This window comes from Mesocricetus auratus, unplaced genomic scaffold (assembly GCF_017639785.1).
Source record: "Mesocricetus auratus isolate SY011 unplaced genomic scaffold, BCM_Maur_2.0 Super-Scaffold_100038, whole genome shotgun sequence".
NCBI lineage: Eukaryota > Metazoa > Chordata > Mammalia > Rodentia > Cricetidae > Mesocricetus > Mesocricetus auratus.
The window spans coordinates 2,943,480-2,959,792 of record NW_024429216.1 but is presented as its reverse complement, the minus strand read 5'-3'; the positions used below and the strand labels follow the sequence as shown (position 1 = coordinate 2,959,792).

At 48.3% G+C, this 16,313-nt stretch overlaps 1 protein-coding gene and 1 long non-coding RNA gene across 4 annotated transcripts; one reads left to right on the top strand and one right to left on the bottom strand.

Annotated features, from left to right (window-relative positions):
* Positions 1–102: 102 nt before the first annotated feature.
* Positions 103–2,610, bottom strand: LOC121135529. The gene is made up of 3 exons (XR_005872637.1): positions 2,471–2,610; positions 1,588–1,724; positions 103–405 (listed from the first exon to the last, which is right to left on the bottom strand). It is a non-coding gene; the product is annotated as an uncharacterized LOC121135529 (long non-coding RNA).
* On the top strand, positions 2,570–16,045 carry C5ar2 (complement component 5a receptor 2). Of its 3 annotated transcripts, XM_040734489.1 has the most exons (4): positions 2,570–2,697; positions 3,490–3,623; positions 14,112–14,241; positions 14,783–16,045. In XM_040734489.1, exons 3-4 carry the CDS (start codon positions 14,221–14,223, stop codon positions 15,824–15,826), a joined length of 1,065 nt encoding a protein of 354 aa, XP_040590423.1. In that variant the 5' UTR covers positions 2,570–2,697; positions 3,490–3,623; positions 14,112–14,220; the 3' UTR covers positions 15,827–16,045. The 3 variants fall into 3 exon arrangements, with proteins under 3 accessions (XP_040590423.1, XP_012980965.2, XP_040590424.1); XM_013125511.3 differs by lacking the exons at positions 2,570–2,697; positions 3,490–3,623 and adding an exon at positions 6,281–6,757; XM_040734490.1 differs by lacking the exons at positions 2,570–2,697; positions 3,490–3,623 and adding an exon at positions 6,281–6,781.
* The last annotated feature ends 268 nt before the right edge of the window (positions 16,046–16,313 follow it).

Genomic DNA, 16,313 nt, shown 5'->3' with positions numbered 1-16,313 from the left:
CTGTTCACGACCAGTGTTCGGTGTGATTCCGGCTTTGTAAAAACAGCTGCCTGTGGCTTACACAATAAAGATTTAAAAATGAAAAGGTACCAAAACATGTTATTTAGTTTTTTAAGCATTTATTTATTTACTTTATGGGGACGGATGGTGCTGGGAACATGCCACGGGGTATGCGTGGAGGTCAGAGGACAACTTGTTGGAATTGCTTCTCTCACTTAAACCTTGAGGGTCCCGGGAATTGAACCCAGGTCATCAGGCTTGTCTGCAATCACCTTTCGCTGCTGAGTTATATGGTTGGCTGTAAGTGCATTCTTTTATGATGTGTGATCTTGCCTTAGAGAAAATACGTACAGACCAACCCCAGAGGCAGTTGGGTGAATGGTTTTGAATTTTCTGGTCAGCACACTAAAAAAAAAGGGAAAAAAAAAGATTCAGTAAGGGAAAAACTGGGTGTGGGGTTGCAAGCCTGTACCCCAGCACCTTGAAGCCTCAGAAACCAGAACTGAGAGCATTCGAAGCCAGCCTGGGTTACCCAGGGAGACTTACACAGTCTCACAAAGTCCAAGCCAATAAAAAATATAAGTAAAATCCTAGAGTTTGTCTCTGTTAGACCCTCCCTACTGCCCATGTTGTGTTAGTGACACTTTCTATTTGGTGACACCAACTTCATCAGAACCTTTTTTTTTCTTCTTTCTTTATTTTTTGAGACAGGGTTTCTCTTCGTAGCTCTGTCTGTCCTGGAACTTGCTTTGTAGACCAGGCTGGCCAGGAACTCACAGAGATCCACCTGCCTCTGCCTCCTGAGTGCTGGGATTAAAGGCGTGCGCCACCACACCTGACTTCATTGTAATTTCTGGATGGCGTCTGTGGAGTTGAAATTTTGTTTTGAGACAGGATCTCATCTAGGTTAGCCTTAGGCTGGATATATAACTGAGTCTGGTTTTGAACTCCTGATCCTTCTGCCTCCACCTCCCACACGGTGGGATTATAGGTGTCGTTCCCACCCCACTCCAAGTGGTCTCGCTGTTGTGACTGTCTCACTCCTGACCTCCTCACCCATGCCCCAGACACCCTCTACAAACCTCTTCCTCCCCTTGCTTCTCCATTCCAGGAAAAACCACACGGGCCACCTGCTCACCCACGCCCGTTAAGCCCACCCAGTGGAGAGCAACCTCCTTCCTACTACCCACCGGGCAGTTCCATCCTCTGGCTTCTCCCTCTTGTGTCCATGCCTCCCCTCTCCCCGGTCTGCTTCCCACGAGCACCCCTTCTTGGTTCAGAGAGTAAGTAGTAGGTAGCGGGTCACCTTCTGCCCAGCTCCATCCAGAATGAGGTGCTGTTTTAAGAGCCTGGTCTGAGCCGGGCGTTGGTGGCACATGCCTTTAATCCCAGCACTCGGGATGCAGAGGCAGGCGGGTCTCTGTGAGTTCGAGACCAACCTGGTCTACAGAGCGAGTTCCAGGATAGCCTCCAAAACAATACAGAGAAACCCTGTCTCAAAAAACCAAAATAAATAAATAAATAAATAAATGAGAGAGAGAGAGCCGGGCCCAGGATAGGATGTATTTCACTAGGTAGAGTGCTTACCTCGAATGCATCAAGCCTGGGGTTCAGTTGCCAGCATGGGATAAAACCCCGGATGGTGGTATGTGCCTTTAATTCCAGCGCTCCAGACACAGAGGCAGAGGAGGCCCTCCTAGTCTTTATAATGAGTTCCAGGCCAGCTAGGGATACACGGCAAGACTTGGTCTCAAAACAAAACAGCAAAACAAACACACACATTCACACATGCACACACACGCATGTGCACACAGACATACAAAACCCTGCATGATGGTACACACCAGTAACCTCCATGCTCAGGGGGTAGAGGCTGGACGCACGACTTTAATCCTAGCACTTAGAAGGCAGAGACAGGTGGATCTCTGTGAGTTTGGGCTACACAGAGAGACCCTGCTTCAAAAGCAGTATAAAACAAAAAGAGGGACTGGAGAGACATCTCAGTGGTTTAAGAGCACTGGCTGCTCTTCCAGGGGACCCAAGTTTGGTTCCCAGCATCCACGTGGTGGCTCTCAACTGTCTGTAACTCTAGTTCCAGGGGATTTGATGTCCTTTTCAGGTCCCCTAGTCGTGCATGTGGTCACAGATACACACACAGGCAAAATACTCATGTACTATAGGGTGAAAATAAATTAATCTAAAAAACCCCAAAAGATCTGGACGTGCGACAGGTGATTATCACAGAAGGGATCTAGGTGGTGACCCCAGCAGCTGGGGTAAACCAGCCCTGCCCCAAACAGAAGTTGGCCACGGGGCCAGAGGATTGCCAAATGTGTGGCCTGTGGAATCTGCTCTGTCAACAGAGTTTGGAAGGGGAAGTGGCCAGGAAAGGAAGTGGGCTGAGAGCTCGGTGGACTCTAGTGCGTTCCCTCCCCTCCCCCAACCCCCGCCCTCGACAGGCATTGCGTACCCATCTGGTCTTCAGATGTCGGGCTGCGAAGTCTGGGGCCAGAACCTTCCCATGTCCCGGTGAGCCCTGGGAGCCTCAGACTTCTTGCACCCTGGGAGCGTATTACACTTATCATTAGAGTCTTCCGAGATGAAATACGAGGGGGCCTGGGAGACGGCTCAGTGAGCCAAGTGCTTGCCATTCAAGCATGAGGGCATGCGCTCCAGCCCCAGAACCCGTGTACAAAGGTAGGCTCTGTGGCGTGTGCTCTTGTAACCTCAGCACGGGGGAGGTGCATCTCTAGGGCTGGCAGCTGGCCTAGGCCGGTCCCATTGAGAGCCCCTGTCTCAAAAACCAGAGTGGAAGAAAAGGAGGAGCCTGCAAGGATGGTTCTACAGCCCCAGCTTCTGTCCATATATTTTATTAACCTATGCAAGATAACACTTTTGATGTGTGATCTGCATAAAAATATCCTTTTAAAAAATAATTTCTTCTTACCCCATGTGCGTTAGCGTTTTGCTTGCATCTGTGTCTGTGTGAGGGTATCAGATCTCCTGAAACTAGAGTCACAGACAGTTGGGAGCTGCCATGTGGGTGCCAGGAATTGCACCCAGGTCCTCTGGAAGAGTAGCCAGTGAGTGATCTTAACCACTGAGCCATCTCTCCAGCCCTCAGCGTAAAAATATTCTTGAGTCTGAGGGTGTGACTCAGTGGTAGAGCCCCTGCCTAGAATCCCCCAGTGAGGGTCTGGGGGTGTGGCTCAGTGGTAGAGCCCCTGCCTAGAATCCCCCAGTGGGGGGCTGGAGTGTGGCTCAGTGGTAGAGCCCCTGCCTAGAATCCCCCAGTGAGGGTCTGGGGGTGTGGCTCAGTGGTAGAGCCCCTGCCTAGAATCCCCCAGTGGGGGGCTGGGGGTGTGGCTCAGTGGTAGAGGTCCTCCATAATATGCTTAGGTCCTGAATTTTAAGGGTATAACTGGAAACACTTGGTGGTTTCATATGTATTTCCACCACAGTCCTCAATATTTTCTTTTTTTGAGACAGGGTTTCTCTGTGTAGCTTTGGAGACTGTCCTGGAACTTGTTCTGTAGACCAGGCTGGCCTCTCGGTCCTCCAATACTTGGTGTCTACCGCTGAATCTTAACCTCCTCACTGTCTGTTACTGAGGAAAGTTCCAGGTAAGCTCTACTGTTGCACCTGCTGTGCGGCCTGCATCCGAGAATGTAGCGAGGTGGTCGGGATAGATGACACAGAGACTGGTCGGTTGCTTTAAGAAAACTTTATGCTTCCCAAGTCAGCTTAGGAGGAGATTCCAAGTCCACTTAGGAGAGAGAAGTCTCAGGAGAAGTCCCTCCAAGAAAAAAGAGCTTCCCTTTTTAAGGACTTTTGCCATCCATTTACATACCATTCTTTCCACTTCTCACCCTCCTGGCTGGTGGTTTAATCTCCGGCCCCAGAATCCCGGAGACACCGCAGGGGGCGGGGACAGGAAGAGGCATCTAGCCATAGGGGGTGTGAAAGTCATGGTATCTCAGTGAGCGAGCCCTTATCTGAGCCCTATCAAGAGCTTTAAAGCACTGAATTGTTTTCAGTAAACATTACACAGATGCCTGCTCCCAGGCCGAAGGGGAAGTGGGTTTCTGCTCAAGGTCTGGTGTCCCCACACTCTACCATTTGACCAGTTGGTGGCGCTGTTTGAAGGGGTTACAGATCCTTGCTGGAGGAAATAGGTCTCTGGGGGTAGCCTCTGGGAGGGGGATTTATATTCTTACCTCACTTCCTGAATTCTTTCTCTGTGTTCCGTGTGTGGGTGAAAATGTCATCAACCAGCTTACTGCTCCAAAGCCTGCTGCTAGGGCCTCTTGATTTTATTGACTAATCCTCTAGAACCATCAGTCAAACTAAACTCTTTCTTCCATCAATTGCTTTTGGTCATGGTATTTTATTACAGCCCAGGAAATTAACCAATACACTGGGGGATTCTAGGCAAGTGTTCTATCCCTGAGCCACACCCCTAGTCCCTCACTGGGGATTCTAGGCAGGGGCTCTACCACTGAGCCACACCCCCAGTCCCTCACTGGGGATTCTAGGCAGGGGTTCTACCACTGAGCCACACCCCTAGTCCCTCACTGGGGATTCTAGGCAGGGTTCTACCACTGAGTTACACCCCAGCCCCTCACTGGGGAATTCTAGGCAGGGGTTCTACCACTGAGCCACACCCCCAGTCTGTCACTGGGGAATTCTAGGCAAATACCTTAACACTGAGCCACGCTCTGGGACTATCACCATCTTAGCACATTTGTTAACCAGTTAAGTTCCCATGAAACTCTACTTGAGGCATAGAGGACACAGAGGCCTGTCAGGATGAGAGAGGCCTGCATCAGATCACAGAGTCTGCAGATTCTTGACCCAGAGCAGCTTCCTCTAGCAACGTGACTTAACACTCTAAATACCAACAGAAGAATTCATGACCACATCCCCTCAAGGCCTTAAGCATGGCTCGGAGAGAAACAGGACCAACAAAAACTGCTGAGTGAGGAGATTCAAGGTCAGGGTTGAAGTCATGTCTTCTTTTTTGTTTGTTTCTTTGTGTTTCCAAGACAGGGTTTCTCTGTGTAGCTACGGATATCCTGGGACTCACAATGTAAGCAAGGCTGTCCTTGAACTCCCAGAGATCTGTCTGCCTCTGTCTCCCAAGTGCTGGGACTAAAGACTCCTCGTGCCACCACTGCCTGGTGAGGTCATGTCTTCTTGCTTAGCATCCTAAGCCTGCACCCCATGTGTGAGGTTGTGTATTTGGAGATAGTGTACTATAGAGTTGGGGACACCTTTAACCCCAGCACTTGGGAAACCGAGGCAGGCAAATCACTATGAGTCTGGAGTCTCTCCAGGCTACCGGTGACCCTGTCTCAAACAGAACAAGACAAAACCAAGAACAGTCAACTATGGTCAACTTCTTTTTCTGTTGTTACTATTTTTTTTCTTTTTCGTTTTAAGTCTGCATGCACACAGGCCTGAGAGTCACAGTTTAGATCTGAAGGGTCAGAAAACCTTCAACTTCTGCTTTGGTTGAGACTGTCTCCTTCTGCTTGCAGTGGCAGAGACCAGACTAGCTGGCCCAGGTGTTTCCACGGGGTCTCCCATCTCCCCTGACTCTGCAAATGCTGGAATGACATACACGTCTTACTGCACCCGACTTTCATGTGGGTTCCAGCAATTCAAACTTAGGGTTCACATGTGTGTGACAAGCACTTCCCACCTACTCATCTCTCCAGCCCTGTCGGTAGCATTTTGCGACAGTGTCTTCTTGCTGTGTAGACCAGACGGGTCTCCGGCTTGAGATGTTCCTTGCCTCTGCCTCCAGAGCGTTGGGATGACAAGCTTGCTTTCCCATGCCTGCTATGTCTTTTCCATTTTACAGGTGGAAAAAAACGGAGGTCCAGAGAGGGGCAGGACTTGGCAATTTTAGGTTCCGTGGAAGTCTCAGGGCCTGGGAATGGCTTCTTGATCTTTCTGAGTGGGGTTTTTATGTTATGTTATGTTATGCTATGCTATGCTATGCTATGCTATTTATTTATTTATTTATTTTGAGACAGGGTTTCTTTGTGTAACAACAGCCCCGGCTGTTCAGTTTTAGAACTCACTCTGTAGACCAGGCTGGCCTCAAACACAGAGCACTGGGATTTAAGGCGTTGGCCACCACTGCCTGGCCTGAGTGGGGTTTTAACTCTGGGCTGTCTTCTTCAGAACATTTGAGGAAGGAAAAAAAATCTTTGAGAGTCTGTGGCTAACAGACAGGAGAGGCAGAGACCAGAGCAGGAGGTCAGGTTTGGGTCAGCTGGGAGCTAACTAGTATTTACTGCAGAGCCTTAGGAGCCCTTCAGGGCTGGCAATGGGTGGGAGTTGGTTCCAAAGACAACCCTCTAGACCCGTGTCCACACAGATCTGGCTTCCAGGAAGTTGGTGACGGTGAGATTAAGGGTGGAGACACTGTCCAGCTCGCCACACTTTAGACTTTTCCAACCTTTTCTGTCCACGGGTTAATTTGTGACTCACGGGAGGAAGAAGAGACAAATATTCCCCTGAGGCAGGGAGGAGGCCACACCCACTTTTCCCGGTTAAGAAGATTTCACCGGAGCCCTCAGAGAATCCCATAGGATCTGGGGGAACAGGTCGGGTCCGGATCGCTGAGACTCACTAACAACTGTCCCTGGTGGAGACAGACCCTGGGCTCCCTAGCAGCTGCCAAGGCCTGACACTGCGCTTGTAAAACTGCATTTGGCCAATTTGAGACGAGTTGGAAGAGAAGAAGGTAAGGAGGAAGACATGACGGAGGGTGAGAGGAGTTTTATTATGACTTTGACTTCCTAGAAGTACTCACTTTGAAATCTTGGGAGTAAGAATTCCAGATTGGTATTTTATGTTTTTTTTCTGAAGTAAGATCTCATGTCGCCCAGGCTGCTCTCAAACTCACTGTGTGGCAAATTGTCCTGCCTCCCTGCCTCCAGAGTGCTGGGACTGCAGGCACGGGCTGTCATACACAGTTTCTGCGGTGGCTGGGAGAGAATGCAGGACTTCATGCATGCCGAAATGCACTCTGCCACACCCTCAGCCCTCCAGATAGACATTATTATCACGGCTCGGGGAAAACACGTCAGAGCCCCAGATCCGTGGTACTATCTAGATCAGCCCAGTAGAAAGTTCGAGATGAAGCAGATAGGTATTGTTACACCCTGCGGTGCAGGACACGCTGTCCCTCAGGGATCCCTAGGTTGGGGCCAGTCCTCCAAAAGCCATTGTGTCTGGTGGGCAGCTCTCACATTCCATGTCACTACATCATTGGACAGCAAGGGTCACTTTAGGCCAAGGGTGAATTTACTCTTGCGCACAGAGGTGTGTGAGGGTTGTCACGGGGCTCCTCTGGGGTTTCTTGTAAACTGAGCACATTCCGTAAGAGTCCGTTTCCCAGCATAAGCATATTGCCAGTCCGATTCTTATTTCTAACACAGAGGCACATTTTGTATTATTTTTTTTCTTAACAATTTGTTCGTGTGCAGCCGGGTGGTGGTGTCACACACTGGTGATTCATCCCAGCAGTCGGGGCGGGGGCAGAGGCAGGAGGATCTGCCAGTTCGACGCCAGTCTGATCTACAGAGTGAGTTCCATGACAGCCTCCAAAGCTACACAGAGCAACCCCGTCTCAGAAAAAAAAAAAGTTTGTGTGTGTAGCAGCACAAAAGTGTACCTTTCTTTCTTTCTAAATTGCATTTATTTATTTATTTATTGCATGTGCAAACGGGCATGCATACCACAACCTGCATTGAGAAGCCAGAGGACAACCTACAGAACTCAGATCCCTGCATGTGCCAGGAATCGAACTCAGGTCGGCAGGCTTGCGGGTTGAGCACTGTATCTGCCAAGCCATCACTCTCAGACCCGAAGCAGCCGTAGCTTAGCCTCCTTCAGGTTTCACTTTCCTAATTTATTCTTTCACTCACCAAATATGAACTCTAAGGACTTTTCTAGATGCCAGGAACACACTGGAGGCCACACGGGTGGAGCCCAAGTTCTGGGAAATCGGGGTAATTATAAACCCCACGTCTAGGATGGTAAGGACAGTCATTTCTGAAACATAATACATGCACAGTGAACATCAGTGCTCTCTCTCTCTCTCTCTCTCTCTCTCTCTCTCTCTCTCTCTCTCTCTCTCTCTCTCTCTCTCTCTCTCTCTCCTTGAGACCAGTTGGCCTCAAACTCAAGTGCTGAGGTTACGGGGATGTGTCACCATGTCCTGTTTATGTAGTATCGGTAAACACTCTTCCAGCTGAGTCTTGTCCTCAGCCCTATTTTCTAGTTTGTCAGAGACAGGGTCTCATGGTATGGTGTAAGCTGACCTGGAACTTGGTATGTAGACCGGACTAACCTCACACTCATGGCAATCCTCCTGCCTCAGTCTCCTAAGTGCTGTAATTTCAGGAATGTATCCCATGGCCAGGCTTTCCCATTTTATTGCATTTTTTGTATATAAAATAGCATGTTTCCAGCACTCGGTAGGCAGAGGCAGGCGGATCTCTGTGAGTTCGAGGCCAGGCTGGACCGACAGCCTCCAAAACAATACAGAGAAACCCTGTCTCGTAAAACAAAAAACAAATAGCATGTTTCATTATGACAATATATCTGAGATTTGCTCAGATCCACACCCACCAACCTCTCTCTTCTCATCAGCTTGTATATTACTATTATTATTTTGGTTTTTTTCAAAACAGGGTTTCTCTGGGTAGCCCTGGCTGTCCTGGAACTGGCTCCATAGACCAGGCTGATCTCAACCTCACAGAGATCCGCCTGCCTCTGCCTCCAGAGCACTGAGATTAAAGGTGTGTGCCACTATGCTTAGCTTGGGGTTGAGGAGATGCCTCAGTGGTTAGGAGCACGTACTGTTCTTTCAGAGGACCTGGGTTCTGTTCCCAGCACCCATCAATCATATCAAGTGACTCACAACCACCTGCTACTCCAGCTCTAGGGAATCTGACTTCCTTTCCTGGTCCGCACAGGTAACTGCACACATGTGGCGCACACTTGAACAGACACACGCAGGTATTCATGAGTAAAAATTAGAAACAAGTCATGTGTGGTAGACCAGGCTTTTAACCCTAGCATTTAGGAGGCAGAGGTAGGCAGATCTCTGTGACTGTAACGCTAGTCAGTCTGCATAGAAAATTCCAGGCCAGCAAACAAACAACAAACAACAACAAAGTAGCAATTTGTGGGACAAGATGACTCGATAGGCAAATGTATTTGCAGCCAAGCCTGACAACTGGTATTTGATCCTGGGATCCCACTTGGTGGAAGGAAAGTGCTGACTCCCTTTGACCTCCACTGTGAGCTGTACCATGCAAGCATGCTTGTGCAAACATGTTCACACACACACACACAGGCATACATAAACATGAATAAATACATATGTAAAAACAGTGGCAATACTATTTTATGTATAGTGCATAGAATCAAACAAATATAACTGATTTATTGTAAAACACAATAATTCAGCCAGGCAGTGTTGGTTCATGCCTTTAATCCCAACACTTGAGAGGTAGAGGCAGGTGGATCTCTGTGTTCAAGACCAACCTGGTCTACAGAGCGAGTTCCAGGACAGCCAGGGCTACACAGAGAAACCCTGTCTCAAAAAACAAAGCAAAACAAAAACCAAGCCAAAACAAAATGACAGCGATGCCACTGGGTGCAGCAGTGTCCATTTGTAATTCCAGTACCAGAGAGGAAGGTCTCTGGTGCTTCCTGGCCTGTCTGTTGATCCAGTTGGCAAACCCGAGGTTCAGTGAGACTCTCTGTCTCAAGAAATTGGAAGGGCTCAGAAGACGGCTCAGTGGTAGAGCACTGAGCTAAGTGGGAATGGATGAGAGAGAGAGAGAGAGAGAGAGAGAGAGAGAGAGACAGAGACAGAGACAGAGACAGAGAGAAAGAGAGAGACAGAGACAGAGACAGAGACAGAGACAGAGACAGAGAGAATGATTGCCAGGAATCTTCCCTATCTCTCTTCACAGACAAAAATACCACGGACTGATAGTGTCTGGGTACAGAAACTGTCCTGGATTGCTATCAGTAAGAGCTGTACAGGAGGGGGTCAGAGAAGGGGAGAGAGGCTGTGTATATACCTGATAACAGCAGCTATAACACACACACCGTCAGGCACACACCCATTGCTTGCTGATGACCAGCACTGTAGCAGTCACTTTCTCCATAGCAGATCTATTGAGCACATAGAACATTCCCAGTGTTCTCTAAGGTGGGTTATTTGATTATTCCCTTTTACAGACCGAAGCACAGAGAGGTTAGGCTACTCGCTGAACGCCACACAGCTGTCCAAGCTTTGAGTTTTTTTGTTGTTCTTTTGCTATGTTTTTGTATAGCTTGTTTTGTTTTTGTTTGAGACAGGGTCTGGCCTTATACTGCAGGTTGACCTTACAATCATGGCATTCCTCCTGCCTCAGCCTCTGAGTGCTGGGGTGGCAAGTGAAGTTTTAAAAACCAGATGCATGTTACTTTTAAGGATGGAAAAATACTCAGAAAAATTGCTTGACTACCTGGCAGAGTTCGGAGTGTCCCAACTTCCTCTGTGTCCTTCCTGTTTTGACAGTGTTGGCCGAGGCTCTGGGCAGTGCCAGGCAGCCCATAATAGTCAGATGAGAGAAAGTTGCAGGTTCCAGTCACTCTGACGTGTCCCCTCCCACCCAGGTCCTGTCCTCCCCAGTGCACTCTGTGTCATGCGTGTGTTCCTCATGCATTAACTCTGAGATCCCACTGCACTGGTGAGGTGGGTCCCAGGAAAAGACATGGACGGAGCCAGGCTTGACTGCCATCCATCTAGCTTCGGATCTGGGGGTGGTAATACTTCAGGGCTTGATGATTCAGTTCTGTCTTCTACTTTAGCTGACTCATTTTTGTTGTTGTTGCAGTTGTTTGTTTTCTTTTTCAAGACAGGATTTTGTGTGTGTGTGTGTGTAGCTTTGGAGCCTGTCCTGGAACTCGCTCTGTAGACCAGGCTGGCCTCGAACTCACAGAGATCCACCTGCCTCTGCCTCCCCAGTGCTGTGATTAAAGGCGTGGGCCACCACCCAGCTTAGTAGGGTTGTAAGTATCTTGTTCACCCACTCTGTGCCTAGGTCAACAGTAGAAATCAGTTTACCAAGACTGTATCAAAACTGGAGTGTTGATGGAATGCTTAGGAGATACAATGTTGAAAGATGTTTAGGGCCATGCCTGGATTATACACAAAATACTCTGTGAACCGTACCTTCTTATGTGCTAGAACTGTTATTGTTGTTGGATCAGGTCCTTTTGTTGCCGTTTTTAAACTTTAAAACCACGTGTGTCTGTGCACCTCAGTGCATGTACCCATAATGTCCAGGAAAGGGCGTCCGATCCCCTGGAGCTAGAGTTACAGACAACTGTGAGCTGCCCAGCGCCCCCTGCAGGACCAGTAGTTAAGAGCACTAGCTGCTCTTCCCAGCACCCTCATGGTGGCTCACAACTGTCTGGAACTGTCCAGGGGATCCAGTGTCTTCTTTTGACTTCCATGGACTCCAGGCATGTATGTGTGTGGTTCATATACACACATGCAGGGAAACGTTGATACACATCAAATAAATAAATCTAAGAACCTCCAAACAAACAACAACAACAGTTAAAAATGGGGGGGTTAGGGTAGGAGCGGGATACATGGCTCAGTTTTGAGCCCCCGTGGGAGTGCTGGCACAGAACCTGGGTCCTCTATAAGAGCAGCCAGTGCTCTTAATCATGGAGCCATCTCTCCAGTACCTCCCCCTTTGACACAGGGTCTCCTGTAGTGTGTAGCCTAGGGTGTGGCTTTGAACTCCTGATCCTCCTGCCTAAGCCTCCCAAGATCTGCAGTTACAAGAGGGCAGGACTAACCATGCTTCACTGAGACAGCATTTTGCTAATGTAAACCCTGACTGTCCTAATAATCACTAAGTAGCCAAGCTGGCTTGGAATTCATGACAATCCTCCTGCCTCACATTCTGAGTGCTGAGATTACAGGTGCATGCCATCATGCCTGGCTTGTTCTCACTCCCTTTATTTCTTGCTGTTCTTTGAACACAGCCGTCATGCATTATCCTCATTCTAGGTCCTCATCGTCTCCCTTAATTCTTTTAGTTTCTGCTCAAATGCTACTTTCCCTTACCATCTGTGTGCAATGCCGCCACAGTCTTCTCTGGGATTTCTTTCTCCCTACAGCAATTTTTTTTGAGGCAGGGTCTCATGAAGCCTAGACTGGCCTCTAACTATACAGCCAAGGCTGGTCTTGCCGTCTTCCTCTTTCAACTATTATGCTTTGGAAAATACGGCAAATCTCTTGTGTCCTCACTTCTTGGTTTTTCCCATTGGGATGTCAGCTTCGAGGAAACAGATTTTGGACTGTGCCTCTGTCCTTGGATGGACACTCAGAATAATCACAAAAATGTTCGAGGGCTGGGTGTGGTGGTGCCCTCTGGAAATCACTCAGATGGAAGCAGCAGAAGCTCATAGTCATCCTTGGCTACCCAGCACATGTGAAACTAGCCTGAGCTACATGAAAACCCCTTTCCAAGAACAAAAAGTACCCAGGAGCCGTGTTTGTGAGTAAATAAACCATGGGGAACACAACATTCCGTTCTTCCTGTGTTTATACTATTGAAACAACTGCTCCAGGTGGATTTTGTTTTTATTTTTTAAGAATTTATTCCTGTATTTATTCACTGAGCTCACAAGCATGCTACCATTCTATTGCCCCCACCCTTCCTTTCTTTCAAGACAGGGTTTCTCTGTAGCTTTGGAGGCTGTCCTGGAACTCGCTCTGTAGACCAGGCTGACCTCCAACTCACTGACCACCGCCCGGCGAATCTTTCATTTTTTTGCATTCATCATTTACACGTAATTCCAAATATTTAATATTCTCATCCTTAGAAAGTATCTCAATGGCATGTAAACTGCCTTCCAGAAATGACATTCTATCAGCTAGTTTGTCATTGCTCTCAGACATGGAACAAATCTTTTCTGTTAGCATTTCAATCTTATGTTCCAGTCTTTGTAGTTTGCTAGTGAAATCATCAAACATGGAACAGTTTTGTTGGCTAAATGTTTCAACATTGTGTTCCACTTTTTCTATTCTATTTGTTGAACACATTTTTCCTGAAAGTAATTCAATTTTGTGTTCCGTCTCTTTAAACCTGTTTGTCAGACCTACATTATCATTTTTAATATCCTGAATACTTTCTACCAAACCTTCCTTACTATCCTGCAAGGAATTTCGCATTTCCTGAATTCTTCGTATTAGGATTTCATAACTATCCTGCGATGACCGTATGACCTGTATAAGTTTCGTCCTATTTTTGAACCATTTCTTTAGCAAAATTATATTGATTATGAAACTAATAATCACCATCGTGGGTAGGAAGTACCTTTCAGGTAGGTCCTCAACCCTTTCTAAAATCCTATCCATACAAAAACAAGAAAATTCTTAACATCCTGCATCGTAATGTTAGCTGACATTGTATAAAGCAGTTAAGTTTGTTACCAGTGGAGTTTTATTCAGGCCGAAATCAGTAGGCTGCCGGCAGGTAGAAGGTACTGGTTCCCGGCGGCAGGAATTGTGCCTTGCAGAGAGAAGTGGTGGGGAACTTAGCGAAAGGAGAGTCCACGTGTGCCTGGTTGGGCCAAGGAATAGCTGTTTTTCTGGGCTCCTGGATCCAGATTCCGAAACTTCTCACACCAAATGATGCTGTAACGATAAACAGCACACTTACTGAAAGTAAAACTAAGTATTTATTGTAGAAATTACTCACAAGATACCAAACAAGTAACCCAGATGAGCAGAGTAGTTTTCCGCTGCCAAACTGGAAGCTGAAAGCCAGAAAAAGAGACCAAGACTTCCATTGTTCAGTCTTTTATACCTTCCCTCGTAACGCCCCTGGCCATGCCCAAAAGTGGGCCTGGCTAGTGACATAGTTCACCACCTACATCCGTATACGTCTTTAGTTATGCCTAAAGTGGGTGTGGTTAGCGGTGTGGTAAACTGCTCTTTTATTACCTCATCTGTATGCGCCTCTAGTAAGTCACATGGTTAATGGCGGTATTGTTTTCCTCCTACACAGAGGCAGGCAGATCTCTCCAAGTTCGAAGTCAGCCTGGTCTACAGAACGAGTTCCAGGACGTCCAGGACTACCCAGAGAAACTCTGTCTTGAAAACCAAAACAAAACTAAATGGAAACATTAGTGGTGAATGTATGTCATTGCCCAGAACACTTTTCCCACTTATTTTTATTTCATTTAAAAATCTTTGTGTGTGTGTGTGCCCGTGTGCCCTTTGGCACATGTGTGGAGGTCAGAGGATAACTTTTTGGAGTCAGCTCTCTTTCACCATGTGGGGGGCCTCAGGGATTGAACTCAGGCCATAAGCCTTAGTGGCAAGTTCCTTCACTGCTGAGCCATCCTGTTGACCACAATCCCAGTCAGGTCCCTCCCGCAATTAATATGGATCTTCTCACATCAGTTAGCACAACAAAGATAGACCCCATCTCCCAGATGCTTCAGAATCTGTCAAGTTGCCAGCTGACAATAACCATCATAGAATGTTGGTACCCTGGAGTAGTGCAGGCACCCTAACATCACAGTATTGGTCCCTCTAGTAGGGAGCACCTGGGCTGGCCCTGTCCCTGAGCTGTGGGGGCCAGCCCTGTCCCCAATTTGCTGGGCTATCTCTGCCCTGAACAACAAGGCTCTTGAATTTTTCCCACTGACTTGTCCTCCTGTCTGTCCCTTGCAGGTGTCTTGGGACAGGAAGTATTATACCACCATCGATGAAGGCGATTATGAGTATGATTATGAATTTTACAGCGGACTACCACTGGATGACCCCGTAGACTACCCAGCTGGCGGTTACATCTCCAGTGATGTCTACTTCATAAGTCTGCTTCTGCTGTATACAGCCATTTTCCTGGTGGGTGTGCCAGGCAACGCCATGGTGGCTTGGGTGACCTGGAAAGAGTCCCGCCACAGGCTGGGGGCCTCTTGGTTCCTGCACCTGGCCGTAGCTGACTTGCTTTGCTGTGTGTCTCTGCCCTTCCTGGCTGTGCCCATCATCCGAAAGGGTGACTGGCCATTTGGGGCAGTAGGCTGCTGGCTGCTGCCCTCAGTCACTGTCCTGTCTATGTACGCCAGCGTGCTGCTCCTGACCGCTCTCAGCGCTGACCTCTTCCTACTGGCTTTCAGGCCCTCCTGGAAGGCAGCTGACCACCGGACACTCTCAGTGCGGGTGGCCCACGTCTCTTCCTGGATGCTGGCCCTGCTGCTCACGGTGCCCTCTGCAGTCTACCGTAGGCTACATCAGGAGTACGCCTCTTCCAAGCTTGCATGTGGCATAGACTACAGGGGATCATTGGCGGCAGAGGCCACCATCACTGCTGTTCGATTTCTCCTCGGCTTCCTAGGGCCATTGGTGTTCATGGCCGTTTGCCACGGCATCCTCCAACGGCAATTGACCCGACGTCACTGGCCACTGGGCACAGCTGTCGTGGTGGGGTTTTTCGTCTGCTGGACCCCTTACCACATCCTGAGGATCATAATTGCGGTAGCTAAGCCATTCTCCTTGTTCCTTTCCCGGGTCTTGTTTGCTGAGCCTCTGGTTACAGGCCTGGCCCTTGCTCACAGTGCTCTCAATCCTATAATGTTTTTGTATTTTGGAAGGAAACAGCTCTGTCAGTCACTCCAGGCTGCTTATCACTGGGCCCTGAGGGATCCGCAGGATGAGGAGACTGTGGTGAGCAAGGAATCCACCATCCATGAGGTGATATCTGAGGTGGTGCTGTAGCCAAGAGGGATTTGAACTGCCTAGGCCGGTTCACGATTGTGCAGCTTCAGGCACGCCTGGGGCCAGGAGCTCAGTGACAGCTTTGTTCTTCATTCTGATGGGGAAGTCCTATGTATATGTCAATAAAGCACTGTTGGGCCAATAGGAATTTAGATAGTTGGGACTAGGAGTCCAAGAGGACTCTGGGAAGGAGAAACACAAGAGAGTCAAGATGTAATGCCATGGGGTAGGAAGCCCAGAAACTTCTCCGGTAAGAGACATACTTAGATTAGCAATTATGGGGTAATTACTTAAGTCAGAGCTAGCCAGTAAGAAACAAGCAAGGCCAACAGCTTCATAATTGATATAGCCTCCTGTGTGTTTATTTGGGACTGATGCGGCTCTAGAACCAGGCTGGCGGGAAGGCTTCTCTCAAGGAAAAAGCCTCCCTTTACATCATTCAAATAAACATTGCTGTGCAAAGCCCTGATATATGGGTGCTGGGTGT